Below are 21,188 nucleotides of genomic sequence, written 5' to 3'. Positions count from 1 at the left end.
ATGGACTTTGGTGGTCAAGATGTGTTGGTATCTGTACTGATGGCGTAAAAACCATGACAGGGAGACATGGTGGAGTGATAACGCACGTGCAGTCAGTTTCTCCCTACGCTACTTGCGTACACTGCAGCATCCACCGAGAGGCTCTTGCTTCCAAGGGAATGCCTGACAGCTTGAAAGACGTTTTGGACACTACAGTGAAAATGGTGAACTTTGTTAAAGCAAGGCCTCTGAACTCTTGTGTATTTTTTGCATTATGCAATGATATGGGCAGCGACCATGTAACGCTTTTACAACATACAGAAGTGCACTGGTTATCAATGGAAAAGTATTGACACATTTTTTTTAAATTGAGAGACGAGCACTGCAAGATTTCTGGATAGGGCTGCGCTCAGAGTTTCTTGCCTTGGCAAATGGTGCTGTTAAGACACTGATGCCCTTTGCAACCACGTACCTATGTGAGAGTGGATTCTCGGCCCTCACTAGCATGAAAACTAAATACAGGCACAAACCGTGTGTGGAAAATGATTTAAGACTGAGACTCTCTCCAATACAACCCAACATTGCAGAGTTATGTGCATCCTTTCAAGCACACCCTTCTCATTAACCTGTGGTGAGTTATTCACAATTTTCGATGAACAAATAAGGTTTTATATGTACGATGGCTAAATAACGAGCACAATTATTGATAATTATTATATTATTATTTGTGCACTAGTCCTATGAGAACTCTTTGTCACTTCCCATGAGCCAGTTTGTGACAAAAACTCACTCATTCTTATGTTTAATAAATGTATCATATAGTGTGTATATGGCAGGCTTACAATGATGGCAAAAAACAACATTTGAGAGTACGCTGCCCTTGGTGCTAGAGGGGGTAACAGATGGAGGTTGAATGTTTGAAATGGTACAGGACTATAAAAAAATTGGGAACCACTGGCAAAGATAACACTTAAGCAAACTAGAAAAATAGATGTTTCACTTTAATTATTGTCATAGGTTCCTCATACCATTTCATACTGGCCCAAGGCTGTCTTTTACATAGAGATCATATTTAAATTCTCATTCCTAAGTCTATGGTCTTTTGCCTATTTCTTTCTGCATATTTATTATGCATTATGCATGGTGATAGGCTACAAGTGTTTTCTCTATCCAGTGATCTAAACTAGCCTAACTGACCGTCTGTTTCTGCTATGTTGTTGTCAGGCAAAAATGTGACAAACAAACATTGGGCAAGACAACGGCAGCAAACGCAGAAACAGACACCCACACTAGAACAAAAAAAAAGTTATATTATCAGGAAAAATAGAAAATCTGGATTTTGACTAAGGGATAATTCAGTTTCAAATGATTTAAAAAAAATCTATATATGTATTAATTTCTTTTTTTCTTGAAGACGTTGGTAAAGTAGAGCTCCACTGTGAGAAGAACAACACAGCCAACAAAACCAATGACATCTCAGTGAACAGACTGATAGTCAGGAGAGGCCAGTCCTTCCTGGTCACTTTTGAACTCCATGACCCCTCCAGGCCCACAACAGACTTTCTGGAGCTGAAGGTGGAGACAGGTGAGCTATCTAGAATAGAAAATAGAATAACTTTATTTATCTCTGCTATTTATTAGGGCTGTTTGTATTTAAAGTTTCCCGGACTCAGATTATGCTAGTCCTGGACTAAAACACACTAGGATGAATCTAGGCTAGGGCAGGGAAACCGGCCCTATGTTAGTCCCCTTTGACAAGACAGACACGCGCAGTAATAAAGATATTAAAACAAATCCTTGTAAACGCTGTACATACCTGAGTTGGGGTCAATTCAATCTAATCTTAAGACTGAATTGCACCACTGACAGGATTTGAGATACCACCACTTGTAATGTATATGTACTCCTGACATCAAAGTTATGTTGTCAGAAAATATTGAATCTTATTGGACAAATACAGTTTACAAAACATTAGGAACACCTGCTCTTTCCATGACATAGACGGACCAGGTGAATCCAGGTGAAAGCTATGATCCCTTATTGATGTCTCTTGTTAAATCCACTTCAATCAGTGTAGATGAAGAGGAGGAGACAGGTTAAATAAGGATTTTTAAGCCTTGAGACAACTGAGACATGGATTGTGTATGTGTGTCATTCAGAGGGTGAATAGGCAAGACAATAGATTTAAGTGCCTTTGAACAGGGTATGGTAGTAGGTGCCAAGCGCACCGGTTTGAGTGTGTCAAGAACTGCAATGCTGCTGGGTTTTTCACACTCAACAGTTTTCCATGTGTTTCAAGAATTTTTATTTTTATTTTATTTCACCTTTATTTAACCAGGTAGGCTAGTTGAGAACAAGTTCTCATTTGCAACTGCGACCTGGCCAAGATAAAGCATAGCAGTGTGAACAGACAACACAGAGTTACACATGGAGTAAACAATAAACAAGTCAATAACATGGTAGAAAAAAGAGAATCTATATACAATGTGTGCAAAAGGCATGAGGTAGGCAATAAATCGAATAATTACAATGGTTCACCACCCAAAGGACATCCAGCTAACTTGACACAACTGTGAGAAGCATTGGCGTTAACATGGACCAGAATCCCTGAGGAACGCTTTCGACACCATGTAGTGTTCATGCCCCGACGAATTGAGTCTGTTCTGAGGGCAAGTGGGGATAACTCAATATTAGGAAGGTGTTCCTAATTTTTTGTACTCCCAGTGCATAGTACGTCACTGTTTCTGAAAGTTTTCATCAATTTCTTTTCTACTGAACACAACCCAAAACATCCTCCCTTCTCCATCCAGGGCCCCAGCCTTCGGAGGCATTGGGGACCAGGTCAGTGTTCGGGCTACCTGAGGGCTGTGGGAAGGGTTCCTCCTGGAAGGTCAAGGTTCACCAGGGCTCAGTGCTCCCGGCGGGTTCAATCACCCTGGACATCACCAGCCCAGCAGACGCCCCAGTGGGAGAGTACAGCCTGTCTGTAAAGACCAGCACCGCCACCTCAGTGCGCAGCAGCCTGGGCAAGCTCCTTCTGCTGTTTAACCCCTGGTGCCAAGGTAAACACAATTCAATTCAAAACAACTTCATTATCCCACATGGGGATTTCTGGGACAATTTATTCATATCCTGTGAATGAGATTTGAGACTATGGTAAAGCATATGTAATACATTAGATTGGAGTATTAAGCATTCATATAAATGTTCACAAGAACTGTGATAAATTAACCTTTTTAATCACACAAAGGACAACAAATGCTGCGAATGCATCAATACAGCCATTGTAACACATAGTCAATACATAATACAATACAAAGTCAATACAGTATCCAGAGGGTGTCAAATACTGCATTCCTGAATGTTCATATCAGTTTAAAAGCTGTAAATGGCTAACTTTACAGAGATTGTTGTGACCCATGTCTCTGTATGGGTAGGAAAGATGCCTCATAACTGTTTTGGGAGATAATAGACACCCAGATACAATCAATGGGCCACAACATACAGAGCCACATTATATGAATGACAGCTTGTGGTTATGAATGCTGTTCTCTAATATCAAAGTGGTGGCATTGCTGTTGAAACCATGTGATGAGTTCATTGGTAGAACAGCCTATTAGCACAGCTTGGTAGCACAGCATGGTAGCACACCCAGGTAGAACAGCTTGGCAGCACAGCCTATTAGCACGGCTTGGAAGTGCAGCCTGGTAGCACAGCTTGGTAGCACAGCCTGGTAGCACAGCTTGGTAGCACAGCCTATTAGCACGGCTTGGAAGTGCAGCGTGGTAGCACAGCATGGTAGCACAGCAAGGTAGCACAGCTTGGTAGCACAGCCTATTAGCACGGCTTGGAAGTGCAGCCTGGTAGCACAGCTTGGTAACACATCCTGATAACAGCTTGGTAGCACAGTCTGGTAGCACAGCCTGGTAGCACAGCTTGATAGCACGGCTTGGTAGCACAGCCTATTAGCACCGCTTGGTAGCACAGCCTATTAGCAAGGCTTGGCAGCCCAGCCTATTAGCAAGGCTTGGCAGCACAGCCTGGTAGCACAGCTTGATAGCACAGCCTGGTAGCACAGCTTGGTAGCATGGCCTGGTAGCACAGCCTGGTAGCAAGGCTTGGCAGCACAGCCTTGCAGCACAGCTTGGTAGCACAGCCTGGTAGCACGGCTTGGTAGCACAGCCTATTAGCAAGACTTGGTAGCACAGCCTATTAGCAAGGCTTGGCAGCACAGCCTGGTAGCACAGCTTGGTAGCACAGCCTATTAGCAAGGCTTGGTAGCACAGCCTATTAGCAAGGCTTGGCAGCACAGCCTGGTAGCACAGCTTGGTAACACATCCTGGTAACAGCTTGGTAACATTCTGGTAACACAGGCTGCTAACATCCTGGTAACATCCTGGTAACATCCTGGTAACACAGCTTGGTAACACTACATTCTAGCATGGGAGACAGTGGTCATAACACAGTAACAGCATGGCAACGTGTTAAAGTAACTCGCAATTAAAACATTGTCCAGATACCCTTTCATTTCAGTTTGTATAATAATGTATTTTTATTTATCCTTTATTTAACCAGTCAAGTCAGTGGAACAAATTCTTATAATTCATGTTTTAAAATGGCTGTATTTTGTTGTGGGCTGTAGAGGACTGGGTGCATCTACCTGAAGAGGAGGAGAGGCAGGAGTATGTGATGAGAGAACAAGGCCTGGTGTACAGAGGTTCTGAGAAATACATCAGCTCTATGGCGTGGAACTTCGGACAGGTACACAGAACAAAGCATACAGTATTGTACAGTTGAAAAGTACTAGCTAGCTGCTCATAACAAATAGGGCTTGTTTCCCGGACACAGATTAAATACATTCCTCAACTAAAAAGCAAACTCAATGGAGAATCTCCATCCAAAAGTATTTTTACTCTGGAGAAGTCCAGGACTAATCTGTTGTCCAGGAAACCGACCCCAAGTGTCACACGATATCTTAGTCTACATGATTGGCTAGAGTCCTTATTGGCTCCATTGGTAAAGCATGGCTCTTGCAACGCCAGGGTTGTGGGTTTCGATTACCGGGAGACCAATACGAACATTTATCCACTCAATACTGTAAGTCGCTCTGGATAAGAGCGTCTGTTAAGTGACTAAATTGTAAGTTAGTATAGACAAGACATTTTAGAAATTGTTGTAGGCTTGCTAGCTAACCTGCCCAAATGTATTGTTTCTCCAGTTTGAAGACGATATAGTGGACATTTGCCTGAAGCTGCTTGACGTGAATCCCAAGTGTCTGAGTGACCCCGCCAAGGACTTCTCTGCTCGTTGCAACCCCATCTATGTCAGTAGGGTGGTCAGTGCCATGGTAAGATTGGAGATGTGACTCCCACTAGTAACAGTGACAACATTATTGAACCCCACTAGTAACATTAAACAGGTTTCCATCCAACCTTTTTATGCGAGTCAAGTACATGTCAGATAAAACATTTCATGACATTTCATGAAAGTGCTGATGGAAAATGTGACGGTCAACTTTACAAATGTTGACAAAACAAAATTCGCTAGACAAGGTGGGATTTATTTGAGTCGGTAAAATTAATTATGAGAGAAATGTTGGTGGAAATGCTTTTATGCGCAAATATTGATTTAATAACCATCATATCGAAGTAAACTTGGAATCACTTAATGACATCTTGTGTGGTCGTCCCACTACGACTCATCGGGAAAGCCGTTTAACAGGCTACAGATAAATGATGAAGTTCACAGGGTGGTCAATGATCTTGATATTTATTTCTATTAAATATTGAGGGCCTTATTCTGGTAACATGATTCTCGATGCTTGGCTGCCGTTTGACAAATAAAACATCATCTCATCATGTAGGCTATAGTGCGTTCGGAAAGTATTCAGACCCCTTGACAATTTCTACATCTTGTTACATTACAGCTTTATTCTAAAATGTGACCGACAGCCTCGATCTTATGTAGCAAAATGTGATTATTATTATTTATTTTTTTACATTGGATAAAGGTAGAGACTCAGAGATGAAGGTAGAGACTCAAAATGGTATATCATACACTGCAGTTGAGGAACAATGGAGAAATAATCCCCTTTGAAAACCAACTTTTGAGAAAATAGCCTTGAATGTTTTGGTACACCTACTGGAGAGCTCTTCTTTGTCTACATCCATTCAGCATCGTTCACACGCTCATAAGCCTTAGCCCCATTCATCTCTTTAAGGATTCATATGTGAGGCCATGTGGGAAACACACGCTATATCAAATCAAATCTAAGTTAATTTGTCACATGCACCTGTGTAGGGTGCTGTCTTTCGGATGGGACGTTAAACGGGTGTCCTGACTCTCTGAGGTCATTAAAGATCCCATGGCACTTATCGTAAGAGTAGGGGTGTTAACCCCGGTGTCCTGGCTAAATTCCCAATCTGGCCCTCAAACCATCATGGTCACCTAATAATCCCCAGTTTACGATTGGCTCATTCACCCTCCTCTCCCTCTGTATTATTCCCCAGGTCGTTGCTGTAAATGAGAACGTGTTCTCAGTCAACTTACCTGGTAAAATAACGGATAAATAAAAAATAAAATCTGTTGATAGCGCCTGATAAATTCAGGACATCAATGTTGTTGAGAAAAGTAGCAAAACCGTTGTAGTTCTCAATGGATAACATTATATCTATCAAAAACGGTGCAGTAGAAATGACTGTCAACACATTCTGAACTCATGTTATAGACAGAAGCAAGCTACATGGCAGACTAATCCAAACTCAGGTCCAGCCCATACATTATCTCAACTTTTTCCATGGCTAAACCAACTAGGCTCGTAAATTAACAATTTTATTCGTATTTATGGTTGGAATACAAATTTGTAATTAAGGCACATGAAAGTTCACATGTTCTAGAAGTCATTTCTGCCAAAAAACGTATTTTTAATTTTAAAATTATGTTTACGTTGAAATGTGAAGTAGTGACGTGCGACATGCACCAAGGTTCCTGAAACGAGTCACAACGAATTTAACAGAAAAAGTTTTTTTTTTTTTTATCTCATCACACACAGCCTTTTATCTGAAAAAAAGTACATTTAATGGAAACACATCACTGGTGGGAAAAGGAGCGCATATTGTTTATATGCTTTTATGATTTTAGAATATTCGCATGAATATCTGTTGCCACTTGGATGGCGATCCTAGCCGGTGACAACATTATTGTTTTAACATTGACAACATTATTGACCCCCACTAGTAATAGTGAGATCATTATTGGCCCCCACTAGTAACAGTGACATTAATGAACCCCACTAGTAACCGTGACAACATTATTGAACCAAAGTAGTCAGTGACATCATTATTGACCCCCACTAGTAACAGTGACATTCTTTAAATCATCATCATCAGCTCATAGTTCTGTATGAACAGCACAAGAAAATACATTGGTTCATTTCTGGAACATCATCTAGCCCTGTTCACTATAAATGGGTCCAGTGACACTAATTAAGGTGTTGTTACACATATAGGACTGGTTTCCCGGACCCAGATTAAATCTAGTCCTGGACTAAAAATAACTTTCCACACTGAACATGCTTTTTAGTCCAAGGCTATGTTCAATCTAGATCCAGGAAAGCAACTACATGTTAGATAGTAGAAAAACACATTCACTCAGCCAAATGACAGTTCTGAAATCTAATTTTAACATTATTTTTCTTGCCCAGATCAACGCTAACGATGAAGGAGGTGTCCTGATGGGGCGGTGGGATGGTAAATACGATGGTGGCATGTCCCCCACTCACTGGAATGGCAGTGTGGAGGTACTAAGGAGGTGGCTCAAAAATGGTGGCAATCCAGTCAAGTATGGCCAGTGTTGGGTGTTTGCCGCTGTAATGTGCACAGGTAGGCTATCACTGTCCAATCTCTTCAATTATTATTTTATTCAATCAATCAATACAATGTTATTTAAATAGCACGGACTATTGCATGTGCTGAGACTCAGGGCTGTGATTGGTTGTTGAGAGGGATGGCAAGATTACCCACCATTTGTGTCCGATTCACCTATGACCAGATGAGAGAGGCTGGTGTCAATGCCTTTGAATGTGTTGTTTTAGTTAACCAGTATGCCTGAAATGTATTTCCATGTCAGTACTGAGGTGTTTGGGAATCCCATGTCGAGTGGTTACCAACTTCCAGTCAGCCCACGACACCGACAAAAACCTGACAATTGACGACTTCTTCTCCGACTATGGAGTCAGACCCAAACAGAGCCCTGACAGTGTATGGTAAGTGTAACATGAGGTCATTGTGGATACAGTATGAACAGTGATGCCAATAGCATGAAGTTTTGAAGACTGGTGTTTCTGCTCAGGAACTACCATGTGTGGGTGGAGGCCTGGATGAGACGGCCCGATCTCTCAGCAGACTCCTTATACGACGGCTGGCAGGTTGTGGACCCCACCCCCCAGGAGAAAAGCACTGGTACGGTCCAACTTCCATCTCATCTCACAGCATCTTACATAATAACACACTTCTGGAGGTTGTATGTACTGTATGTTGTGTTATTGTGCAGATGGTTCTGAGGTCGTGTCCTGGGTCTGGGAGACATGAAGGGAACTCCCTGTTATACGCTCAAGCTGTTTTCTCTTCCCCTCCCCCAGGTGTTTACTGCTGCGGCCCTGCTCCAGTCAAGGCCATACTGCAGGGTCACGTTGACCTCAAACACGATGTGCCCTTTGTCTTCGCCGAAGTCAACGCCGACCGTGTAACCTGGATGGTGTTCGCTGACGGCTCCAAGAAAAAGATCTCCACGGACAGTGTGTCCGTAGGCCAGAACATCAGCACCAAGGCAGTGGGCAGCGACAAGAGAGTGGACATCACGGCCAACTATAAACATGCAGAGGGTTGGTATTGAATGAACCGAGAGTCTGACTATATCAAAATTGAAATGTTATCAATTGATTTGGGAAATAATGCAGCGTTACAAGGGTTATGCCTACCATAAGGGTATAAGTGTATTTTATATATTTGAGAACTACAGTTGGTCTGGGAAATAGTTCTGTACTTTTTTAAGAGATGAGTCAGAAAGATGCTGTGGCGACCTGTCACAAGATAATTCTCCCAGGTGAGTGAGAGCAACTGCTTGAGTCACCAGATACTCATCCAAAATGTCACACATTTCAAACAGGCACGGAAAAGGAGAGGGATGTGTACAATCTAGCTGTGAAAAGAGTCAACATACCCGAAGAGGATTCAAACGTTTCCATGAAGATCGTGGAGCTGACCAAGCCGGTCAGCGGCAAAGACATCGACCTCAAGCTTGTACTGAACAGCAACGACAGTGAAACTCGGACTCTAGTGATCAATGTCAACGTTCAGGCCATGAGATACAACGGGATCCCATCCTCCCAGATACAGACCGAATTGAAAGAACAGAAGCTCCTTCCCAACCAAGGTAGAGTGAAAATGTTTCAAGCTCTTTCCATGAGTAGGCCTACAAGGTTTAACAAACACAGTGGTGCACACAGGGAGGCATTTACATCACAGAACAAAGAGAACTGAAATGCTTAACAAAACCAAGAGCATATTGCAGCTATTCACCTTTACAATTCTTTGTCAACATCCTTGGTATGACACATATATCAATCTCAATGATGGTGGTGTGTTTCAGGAGTGCATATAGTTAGAGTCTAGCTGGTCAATTTAACAAAGCTGTAAAGTCTCATGTATAGCCGCCATAGCGTTGTAGCAAATCGACTGACTAACTCTTACGGCTGTCAGGTTGCTAACGTTGTACTGAGGACGCTACAGAATGTTAGGGTTGCTAACTTGGTACTGAGGATGATACAGAATGTTAGGGTTGCTAACTTGGTACTGAGGACGCTACAGAATGTTAGGGTTGCTAACTTGGTACCGAGGATGATACAGAATGTTAGGGTTGCTAACGTTGTACTGAGGACACCACAGAATGTTAGGGTTGCTAACGTTGTACTGAGGACACAACAGAATGTTAGGGTTGCTAACGTTGTACTGAGGACACAACAGAATGTTAGGGTTGCTAACGTTGTACTGAGGACACAACAGAATGTTAGGGTTGCTAACGTTGTACTGAGGACGCTACAGAATGTTAGGGTTGCTAACGTTGTACTGAGGACACAACAGAATGTTAGGGTTGCTAACGTTGTACTGAGGACACCACAGAATGTTAGTGTTTGTGAAACCTTGATAATCAAATGCATTGTCTCTGTTGGCAGATCTGACTATACCCATCCACATCCCCTTCTCTGTGTACGGTGAGAAAATGCGGGAGAGCAACAGCATCAAGGTTTCAGCTGTGGCCACAGACAAGAACAAGAGTGGGGCAGTGTACATCACAGAGAAAGACCTTGTGCCAGAGAGCCCTTTGCTCACCATCAAAGTGAGTACTGCATTTCCCAACATTGTCATTTCACAGTCTGTCAGATCCTTAAGCCACTCCAATAACCCACTTAGAACAGCTCAACTTTCTCTGAGTGACATTCATTGGGGTCATTAGTGAACAAGCCCCGAGGGTCTTTACATACTCTTGGGTTACCATTTTAATTTATAGGTGGCAAACACACTAGTAGCGAAAATAGCAATAGGTAAGGAAAATAACTGTTGGCCTGTGAATAAACGTGTTGTGAAGATGAAAATCTAAATTGTTAGACTGTCATCTGAACAGTTGATCTATTAAATACAACGCCAATATCAGTAACAGCCATTAAACTGGAGATGGGGTTTATTCAGTGTGGTAGTTAAAATATAATATACTATTTAGCAAATGCTTTTCTTCGAATGTGTGTTCTCTTTTAGGCCATTGGATCTGAATTGCAGTATAGTGACATGACGGCAGAGGTGGTGTTTGAGAACCCTCTATCCGAAGGTCTAAGAGACTGCTTCATAACAGTGACCGGCAGTGGCTTGCTGACTGAAACAATGGAAGCCAGGTAGGCCTTTGTGACATTTCTCTGATGTCTTTACAAGCAAGGTTTCAGTTTGTCATAAAACCTGAATACATTCCACTGTGCAAAAACTGCTTGAATCAACATTGTTTCCATTTCATTTCAACCCAAAAAATCAGTGTGATGATGTTGAATCAACATGGAAAACTGATTGGATTTGCAAAAAGTAAACTTTTAACCTTTTTTGTTGAGTTCTAATTCACATTAGGTGATAACTCAACCAAATGTAAATCAGAACTAGACGTTGAACTGACGTCTGTGTCCAGTGAAATGTGTCCAGATTTGAATCCTGGATGTGGACCCAGTTTTTGCCAAGTGGGATGGATTCGGGTTTTATGACAAACCGAAACTTTGCTCGTCAAGTTGACAATTTAGCTCTTAATCTCAGAAACCCAGACCTAAAATCTCAGGTAATTGTGTAAGATGTTTGATTAGGTTCTGAGGGAAAATGTTTGACAAAAGATACCAATGAGACTAGCGAAATCACCAGCCCCCTAAACAGAAACTCTCAGCCAAGCCCCCCTTCTGAAAACTTTCACCTTGAAATCATTGTCTGAAATTATTGCTTGAATTCCCCTCCCATACTTTTAGCACCACCTCCACCCAATCCTGATATGTCCAGATATCTAGTGAGGACACCAAAGCACCGGAACTACGGTTCCTTGTTAGCTGTGGCATCAGTCTTTTGACAGATGATTCAATACAATTTCTGTTACGTAGTCTGTCCACAAGAGATTATTTAGCTCTTGGCTAAACTAGAAAGTACCTGCATTCATGGGCTGTTCATGTGGTTAAAGTTTAGAGTTTTTCCATCTGAAATATTTTACACTTCCTAGTGTGTTGAAGTTTAGAGATCTAAAGCTGCCTTGAGGTATAATTTGTTTCACATGTGTCTCCTCAGAATGCCTTTGCTAAAACAAGGGCAACGACTACGTGTGAAGATGCCCTTTACTCCATACAGACCCGGTCCTAAGAAGCTAGTGGCCGGCTTCAACTGTGATCAATTCAGGGACATTAAGGCAAGCTGCAATGTGTACATCAAACCCGTCACCGGTGTTGTCCCCCGACTGCCGTAGATAGTAAATCCCTTGTGAGAATAACTCAAATAAGTTCTCCAATTTATACCTTAAATTCCTGTTAAGTCAAATTAGAATATAACGTTAGTGTCCAAGTTCTATAAATCTCTGGTAGAATGTCCTGCTTCTATTTCATTCAACACAACCATTAGCTATTTTCAAGTTATGCTATTTTTGACCCCCAGGCTATGGATGTCATGCAGCCTGTAGTTTTTGTGTTTATAGTTTTTCATAGAGCCAATAACAAATTTGATATCGGACAACAATATGTTCATGTTTATGATGTCACCGCAACAACTGTCGATACACGTAGTTTAAACCAGCCTTTAGTCTTGAAATCTTTGCTTGTTTAGTACATAGCCTCACATGTGAATCCTTAAAGAGATAGGTGGGGCTAAGGCTTAAGAGGGTGTGAACGATGCTGAATGGGTGCAGACAAAGAAGAGCTCTCCAGTAGGTGTACCAAATATACAAGGGTCATTTTCTCAAAAGTGAGTTAACAAGTTTATCAACTTTCAAAGCAGAATTACTTAAGCATTGTTCTTCAACTGTGGTGTATGATATAACATTTTCTAATTCTGAGTCTCTAGTTTTATCCAATGTAAAAAAAACTATTTCAAATTTTGCTACAGAAGACTGAATCGAGCTGGTCTGTCACACATGAAGATGAAACATGTTCAGGCCTACTGTACATCTTACTGTATACATTATTGTTGAAAACAAGTCTAACAAGGCTTGACTTTGTCCATGTAATCCTCTGTAATTGTGGTACATGTATTGTTGACTGGTGTGGCTTCTTAATTCATTTTAAATTGTCAAATAAAATCACTATATATAGCATGGTCTTTATTACTGTTGATAGTCAAATTGTTGAACAATAATCTGCAAAAAGTCAAATGATTCAAGTGTGGGCAACAGAAGTACACAGAAATCTCTTTCCTTCATAATGGACCACAATGGGAACAAGGCTTGACTTTGTCTATGTAATCCTCTGTAATTGCTGTACGTGTATTGGTGACTGGTGTGTCTTCCTAATTCATTTTAAATTGTCAAATAAAATCAAATGCATAAGTTGCATGAATATCCTGATTAACTTATTGTTAACTTATTGTTCTTTCAGAATTCACATCTGTCACTCAAAGAAGGATATCCAAACAGGCTTATACCACTGTTAGAATCTGGCTGTATGTCCAACTAAAATACAAAGCGTCTGGCTGTATGTCCCACTAAAATACAAAGCATCTGGCTGTATGTACAACTAAAATACAAAGCATCTGGCTGTATGTCCCACTAAAATACAAAGCATCTGGCTGTATGTCCAACTAAAATACAAAGCATCTGGCTGTATGTCCCTCTAAAATACAAAGCATCTGGCTGTATGTCCAACTAAAATACAAAGCATCTGGCTGTATGTCCAACTAAAATACAAAGCATCTGGCTGTATGTCCAACTAAAATACAAAGCATCTGGCTGTATGTCCAACTAAAATACAAAGCATCTGGCTGTATGTCCAACTAAAATACAAAGCATCTGGCTGTATGTCCCACTAAAATACAAAGCATCTGGCTGTATGTCCAACTAAAATACAAAGCGTCTGGCTGTATGTCCAACTAAAATACAAAGCATCTGGCTGTATGTCCCACTAAAATACAAAGCATCTGGCTGTATGTCCCTCTAAAATACAAAGCATCTGGCTGTATGTCCAACTAAAATACAAAGCATCTGGCTGTATGTCCAACTAAAATACAAAGCATCTGGCTGTATGTCCAACTAAAATACAAAGCATCTGGCTGTATGTCCAACTAAAATACAAAGCATCTGGCTGTATGTCCAACTAAAATACAAAGCATCTGGCTGTATGTCCCACTAAAATACAAAGCGTCTGGCTGTATGTCCAACTAAAATACAAAGCGTCTGGCTGTATGTCCAACTAAAATACAAAGCGTCTGGCTGTATGTCCCACTAAAATACAAAGCGTCTGGCTGTATGTCCCTCTAAAATACAAAGCATCTGGCTGTATGTCCCACTAAAATACAAAGCATCTGGCTGTATGTCCCTCTAAAATACAAAGCATCTGGCTGTATGTCCCACTAAAATACAAAGCATCTGGCTGTATGTCCCACTAAAATACAAAGCATCTGGCTGTATGTCCCACTAAAATACAAAGCATCTGGCTGTATGTCCAACTAAAATACAAAGCATCTGGCTGCATGTCCCACTAAAATACAAAGCATCTGGCTGTATGTCCCTCTAAAATACAAAGCATCTGGCTGTATGTCCCACTAAAATACAAAGCATCTGGCTGTATGTCCCTCTAAAATACAAAGCATCTGGCTGTATGTCCCACTAAAATACAAAGCATCTGGCTGTATGTCCCACTAAAATACAAATCATCTGGCTGTATGTCCAACTAAAATACAAAGCATCTGGCTGTATGTCCAACTAAAATACAAAGCATCTGGCTGTATGTCCCACTATAATACAAAGCATCTGGCTGTATGTCCAACTAAAATACAAAGCATCTGGCTGTATGTCCCACTAAAATACAAAGCATCTGGCTGTATGTCCCACTATAATACAAAGCATCTGGCTGTATGTCCAACTAAAATACAAAGCATCTGGCTGTATGTCCCACTAAAATACAAAGCATCTGGCTGTATGTCCCACTAAAATACAAACCATCTGGCTGTATGTCCCACTAAAATACAAAGCATCTGGCTGTATGTCCCTCTAAAATACAAAGCATCTGGCTGTATGTCCCACTAAAATACAAAGCATCTGGCTGTATGTCCCTCTAAAATACAAAGCATCTGGCTGTATGTCCCACTAAAATACAAAGCATCTGGCTGTATGTCCCACTAAAATACAAAGCATCTGGCTGTATGTCCCACTAAAATACAAAGCATCTGGCTGTATGTCCCACTAAAATACAAAGCATCTGGCTGTATGTCCCACTAAAATACAAAGCATCTGGCTGTATGATGTCCCACTAAAATACAAAGCATCTGGCTGTATGTCCCTCTAAAATACAAAGCATCTGGCTGTATGTCCCACTAAAATACAAAGCATCTGGCTGTATGTCCCACTAAAATACAAAGCATCTGGCTGTATGTCCCACTAAAATACAAAGCATCTGGCTGTATGTCCCACTAAAATACAAAGCATCTGGCTGTATGTCCCACTAAAATACAAAGCATCTGGCTGTATGATGTCCCACTAAAATACAAAGCATCTGGCTGTATGATGTCCCACTAAAATACAAAGCATCTGGCTGTATGATGTCCCACTAAAATACAAAGCATCTGGCTGTATGTCCCTCTAAAATACAAAGCATCTGGCTGTATGTCCCACTAAAATACAAAGCATCTGGCTGTATGTCCCACTAAAATACAAAGCATCTGGCTGTATGTCCCACTAAAATACAAAGCATCTGGCTGTATGTCCCACTAAAATACAAAGCATCTGGCTGTATGTCCCACTAAAATACAAAGCATCTGGCTGTATGATGTCCCACTAAAATACAAAGCATCTGGCTGTATGATGTCCCACTAAAATACAAAGCATCTGGCTGTATGATGTCCCACTAAAATACAAAGCATCTGGCTGTATGATGTCCCACTAAAATACAAAGCATCTGGCTGTATGATATTCCACTAAAATACAAAGCATCTGGCTGTATGTCCAACTAAAACACAAAGCATCTGGCTGTATGTCCAACTAAAATACAAAGCATCTGCCTGTATGTCCAACTAAAACACAAAGCATCTGACTGTATGTCCAACTAAAATACAAAGCATCTGGCTGTATGTCCCACTAAAATACAAAGCATCTGGCTGTATGTCCCACTAAAATACAAAGCATCTGGCTGTATGTCCCACTAAAATACAAAGCATCTGGCTGTATGTCACACTAAAATACAAAGCATCTGGCTGTATGTCCCACTAAAATACAAAGCATCTGGCTGTATGTCCCACTAAAATACAAAGCATCTGGCTGTATGTCCAACTAAAATACAAAGCATCTGGCTGTATGTCCAACTAAAACACAAAGCATCTGACTGTATGTCCAACTAAAATACAAAGCATCTGGCTGTATGTCCCACTAAAATACAAAGCATCTGCCTGTATGTCCAACTAAAACACAAAGCATCTGACTGTATGTCCAACTAAAATACAAAGCATATGGCTGTATGTCCCACTAAAATACAAAGCATCTGGCTGTATGTCCCACTAAAATACAAAGCATCTGGCTGTATGTCCCACTAAAATACAAAGCATCTGGCTGTATGTCACACTAAAATACAAAGCATCTGGCTGTATGTCCCACTAAAATACAAAGCATCTGGCTGTATGTCCCACTAAAATACAAAGCATCTGGCTGTATGTCCAACTAAAATACAAAGCATCAGGCTGTATGTCCAACTAAAACACAAAGCATCTGACTGTATGTCCAACTAAAATACAAAGCATCTGGCTGTATGTCCCACTAAAATAGAAAGCATCTGGCTGTATGTCCCACTAAAATACAAAGCATCTGGCTGTATGTCCCACTAAAATACAAAGCATATGGCTGTATGTCCCACTAAAATACAAAGCATCTGGCTGTATATCCCACTAAAATACAAAGCATCTGGCTGTATGTCCCACTAAAATACAAAGCATCTGGCTGTATGTCCCACTAAAATACAAAGCATCTGGCTGTATGTCCCACTAAAATACAAAGCATCTGGCTGTAATGTCCCACTAAAATACAAAGCATCTGGCTGTATGTCCCACTAAAATACAAAGCATCTGGCTGTATGTCCCACAAAAATACAAAGCATCTGGCTGTATGTCCCACTAAAATACAAAGCATCTGGCTGTATGTCCCACTATAATACAAAGCATCTGGCTGTATGTCCCTCTAAAATACAAAGCATCTGGCTGTATGTCCCACTAAAATACAAAGCATCTGGCTGTATGTCCCACTAAAATACAAATCATCTGGCTGTATGTCCAACTAAAATACAAAGCATCTGGCTGTATGTCCAACTAAAATACAAAGCATCTGGCTGTATGTCCCACTATAATACAAAGCATCTGGCTGTATGTCCAACTAAAATACAAAGCATCTGGCTGTATGTCCCACTAAAATACAAAGCATCTGGCTGTATGTCCCACTATAATACAAAGCATCTGGCTGTATGTCCAACTAAAATACAAAGCATCTGGCTGTATGTCCCACTAAAATACAAAGCATCTGGCTGTATGTCCCACTAAAATACAAACCATCTGGCTGTATGTCCCACTAAAATACAAAGCATCTGGCTGTATGTCCCTCTAAAATACAAAGCATCTGGCTGTATGTCCCACTAAAATACAAAGCATCTGGCTGTATGTCCCTCTAAAATACAAAGCATCTGGCTGTATGTCCCACTAAAATACAAAGCATCTGGCTGTATGTCCCACTAAAATACAAAGCATCTGGCTGTATGTCCCACTAAAATACAAAGCATCTGGCTGTATGTCCCACTAAAATACAAAGCATCTGGCTGTATGTCCCACTAAAATACAAAGCATCTGGCTGTATGTCCCACTAAAATACAAAGCATCTGGCTGTATGATGTCCCACTAAAATACAAAGCATCTGGCTGTATGATGTCCCACTAAAATACAAAGCATCTGGCTGTATGATGTCCCACTAAAATACAAAGCATCTGGCTGTATGATGTCCCACTAAAATACAAAGCATCTGGCTGTATGATATTCCACTAAAATACAAAGCATCTGGCTGTATGTCCAACTAAAACACAAAGCATCTGGCTGTATGTCCAACTAAAATACAAAGCATCTGCCTGTATGTCCAACTAAAACACAAAGCATCTGACTGTATGTCCAACTAAAATACAAAGCATCTGGCTGTATGTCCCACTAAAATACAAAGCATCTGGCTGTATGTCCCACTAAAATACAAAGCATCTGGCTGTATGTCCCACTAAAATACAAAGCATCTGGCTGTATGTCACACTAAAATACAAAGCATCTGGCTGTATGTCCCACTAAAATACAAAGCATCTGGCTGTATGTCCCACTAAAATACAAAGCATCTGGCTGTATGTCCAACTAAAATACAAAGCATCTGGCTGTATGTCCAACTAAAACACAAAGCATCTGACTGTATGTCCAACTAAAATACAAAGCATCTGGCTGTATGTCCCACTAAAATACAAAGCATCTGCCTGTATGTCCAACTAAAACACAAAGCATCTGACTGTATGTCCAACTAAAATACAAAGCATATGGCTGTATGTCCCACTAAAATACAAAGCATCTGGCTGTATGTCCCACTAAAATACAAAGCATCTGGCTGTATGTCCCACTAAAATACAAAGCATCTGGCTGTATGTCACACTAAAATACAAAGCATCTGGCTGTATGTCCCACTAAAATACAAAGCATCTGGCTGTATGTCCCACTAAAATACAAAGCATCTGGCTGTATGTCCAACTAAAATACAAAGCATCAGGCTGTATGTCCAACTAAAACACAAAGCATCTGACTGTATGTCCAACTAAAATACAAAGCATCTGGCTGTATGTCCCACTAAAATAGAAAGCATCTGGCTGTATGTCCCACTAAAATACAAAGCATCTGGCTGTATGTCCCACTAAAATACAAAGCATATGGCTGTATGTCCCACTAAAATACAAAGCATCTGGCTGTATATCCCACTAAAATACAAAGCATCTGGCTGTATGTCCCACTAAAATACAAAGCATCTGGCTGTATGTCCCACTAAAATACAAAGCATCTGGCTGTATGTCCCACTAAAATACAAAGCATCTGGCTGTAATGTCCCACTAAAATACAAAGCATCTGGCTGTATGTCCCACTAAAATACAAAGCATCTGGCTGTATGTCCCACAAAAATACAAAGCATCTGGCTGTATGTCCCACTAAAATACAAAGCATCTGGCTGTATGTCCCACTATAATACAAAGCATCTGGCTGTATGTCCCACTAAAATACAAAGCATCTGGCTGTATGTCCCACTAAAATACAAAGCATCTGGCTGTATGTCCAACTAAAATACAAAGCATCTGGCTGTATGTCCCACTAAAATACAAAGCATCTGGCTGTATGATGTCCCACTAAAATACAAAGCATCTGGCTGTATGATGTCCCACTAAAATACAAAGCATCTGGCTGTATGATGTCCCACTAAAAATACAAAGCATCTGGCTGTATGATGTCCCACTAAAATACAAAGCATCTGGCTGTATGATGTCCCACTAAAATACAAAGCATCTGGCTGTATGTCCCACTAAAATACAAAGCATCTGACTGTATGTCCAACTAAAATACAAAGCATCTGCCTGTATGTCCAACTAAAACACAAAGCATCTGACTGTATGTCCAACTAAAATACAAAGCATCTGGCTGTATGATGTCCCACTAAAATACAAAGCATCTGGCTTTGTGATGTCCCACTAAAAATACAAAGCATCTGGCTGTATGATGTCCCACTAAAATACAAAGCATCTGGCTGTATGATGTCCCACAAAAATACAAAGCATCTGGCTGTATGATGTTCCACTAAAATACAAAGCATCTGGCTGTATGTCCCACTAAAATACAAAGCATCTGGCTGTATGTCCCACTAAAATACAAAGCATCTGGCTGTACGATGTTCCACTAAAATACAAAGCATCTGACTGTATGTCCCACTAAAATACAAAGCATCTGGCCGTATGTCCCACTAAAATACAAAGCATCTGGCTGTATGTCCCACTAAAATACAAAGCATCTGGCTGTATGTCCCACTAAAATACAAAGGATCTGGCTGTATGTCCAACTAAAACACAAAGCATCTGGCTGTATGTCCAACTAAAACACAAAGCATCTGGCTGTATGTCCAACTAAAACACAAAGCATCTGGCTGTATGTCCAACTAAAACACAAAGCATCTGGCTGTATGTCCAACTAAAATACAAAGCATCTGGCTGTATGTCCAACTAAAATAGAAAGCATCTGGCTGTATGTCCAACTAAAATACAAAGCATCTGCCTGTATGTCCAACTAAAACACAAAGCATCTGACTGTATGTCCAACTAAAATACAAAGCATCTGGCTGTATGATGTCCCACTAAAATACAAAGCATCTGGCTTTATGATGTCCCACTAAAAATACAAAGCATCTGGCTGTATGATGTCCCACTAAAATACAAAGCATCTGGCTGTATGATGTCCCACTAAAATACAAAGCATCTGGCTGTATGATGTTCCACTAAAATACAAAGCATCTGGCTGTATGTCCCACTAAAATACAAAGCATCTGGCTGTATGTCCCACTAAAATACAAAGCATCTGGCTGTACGATGTTCCACTAAAATACAAAGCATCTGAATGTATGTCCCACTAAAATACAAAGCATCTGGCCGTATGTCCCACTAAAATACAAAGCATCTGGCTGTATGTCCCACTAAAATACAAAGCATCTGGCTGTATGTCCCACTAAAATAAAAAGCATCTGGCTGTATGTCCCACTAAAATACAAAGCATCTGGCTGTATGTCCAACTAAAACACAAAGCATCTGGCTGTATGATGTTCCACTAAAATACAAAGCATCTGGCTGTATGATGTCCCACTAAAATACAAAGCATCTGGCTGTATGATGTTCCACTAAAATACAAAGCATCTGGCTGTATGATGTCCCACTAAAATACAAAGCATCTGGCTGTATGTCCAACTAAAACACAAAGCATCTGGCTGTATGATGTTCCACTAAAATACAAAGCATCTGGCTGTATGTCCAACTAAAATACAAAGCATCTGGCTGTACGATGTTCCACTAAAATACAAAGCATCTGGCTGTACGATGTTCCACTAAAATACAAAGCATCTGGCTGTACGATGTTCCACTAAAATACAAAGCATCTGACTGTATGTCCCACTAAAATACAAAGCATCTGGCCGTATGTCCCACTAAAATGCAAAGCATCTGGCTGTATGTCCCACTAAAATACAAAGCATCTGGCTGTATGTCCCACTAAAATACAAAGCATCTGGCTGTATGTCCCACTAAAATACAAAGCATCTGGCTGTATGTACCACTAAAATACAAACCATCTGGCTGTATGTCCCACTAAAACACAAAGCATCTGGCTGTATGTCCCACTAAAACACAAAGCATC

At 40.7% G+C, this 21,188-nt stretch overlaps 1 protein-coding gene across 1 annotated transcript; it reads left to right on the top strand.

Moving 5' to 3' along the window:
* LOC129815731 (protein-glutamine gamma-glutamyltransferase 2-like) lies at nucleotides 1–13,033 on the top strand. The gene is made up of 13 exons (XM_055869798.1): nucleotides 1–10; nucleotides 1,394–1,564; nucleotides 2,790–3,041; nucleotides 4,622–4,740; nucleotides 5,198–5,326; nucleotides 7,682–7,859; nucleotides 8,107–8,242; nucleotides 8,329–8,438; nucleotides 8,618–8,860; nucleotides 9,145–9,411; nucleotides 10,211–10,374; nucleotides 10,791–10,924; nucleotides 11,841–13,033. Exons 1-13 carry the CDS (start codon nucleotides 1–3, stop codon nucleotides 12,013–12,015), a joined length of 2,088 nt encoding a protein of 695 aa, XP_055725773.1. The 3' UTR covers nucleotides 12,016–13,033.
* Nucleotides 13,034–21,188: the final 8,155 nt, after the last annotated feature.

This window comes from Salvelinus fontinalis, chromosome 18 (assembly GCF_029448725.1).
Source record: "Salvelinus fontinalis isolate EN_2023a chromosome 18, ASM2944872v1, whole genome shotgun sequence".
NCBI lineage: Eukaryota > Metazoa > Chordata > Actinopteri > Salmoniformes > Salmonidae > Salvelinus > Salvelinus fontinalis.
The sequence above is the reverse complement of the archived record's forward strand: the minus strand, read 5'-3'. Positions and strand labels throughout refer to the sequence as shown.

Bases quoted from the DNA above. Each gene is read 5' to 3' on its own strand.
- LOC129815731 (XM_055869798.1), top strand. The intron at 1,565-2,789 runs GTGAGCTATCTA...TTCTCCATCCAG, and splicing joins GGAGCTGAAGGTGGAGACAG to GGCCCCAGCCTTCGGAGGCA. The intron at 10,925-11,840 runs GTAGGCCTTTGT...GTGTCTCCTCAG, and splicing joins ACTGAAACAATGGAAGCCAG to AATGCCTTTGCTAAAACAAG.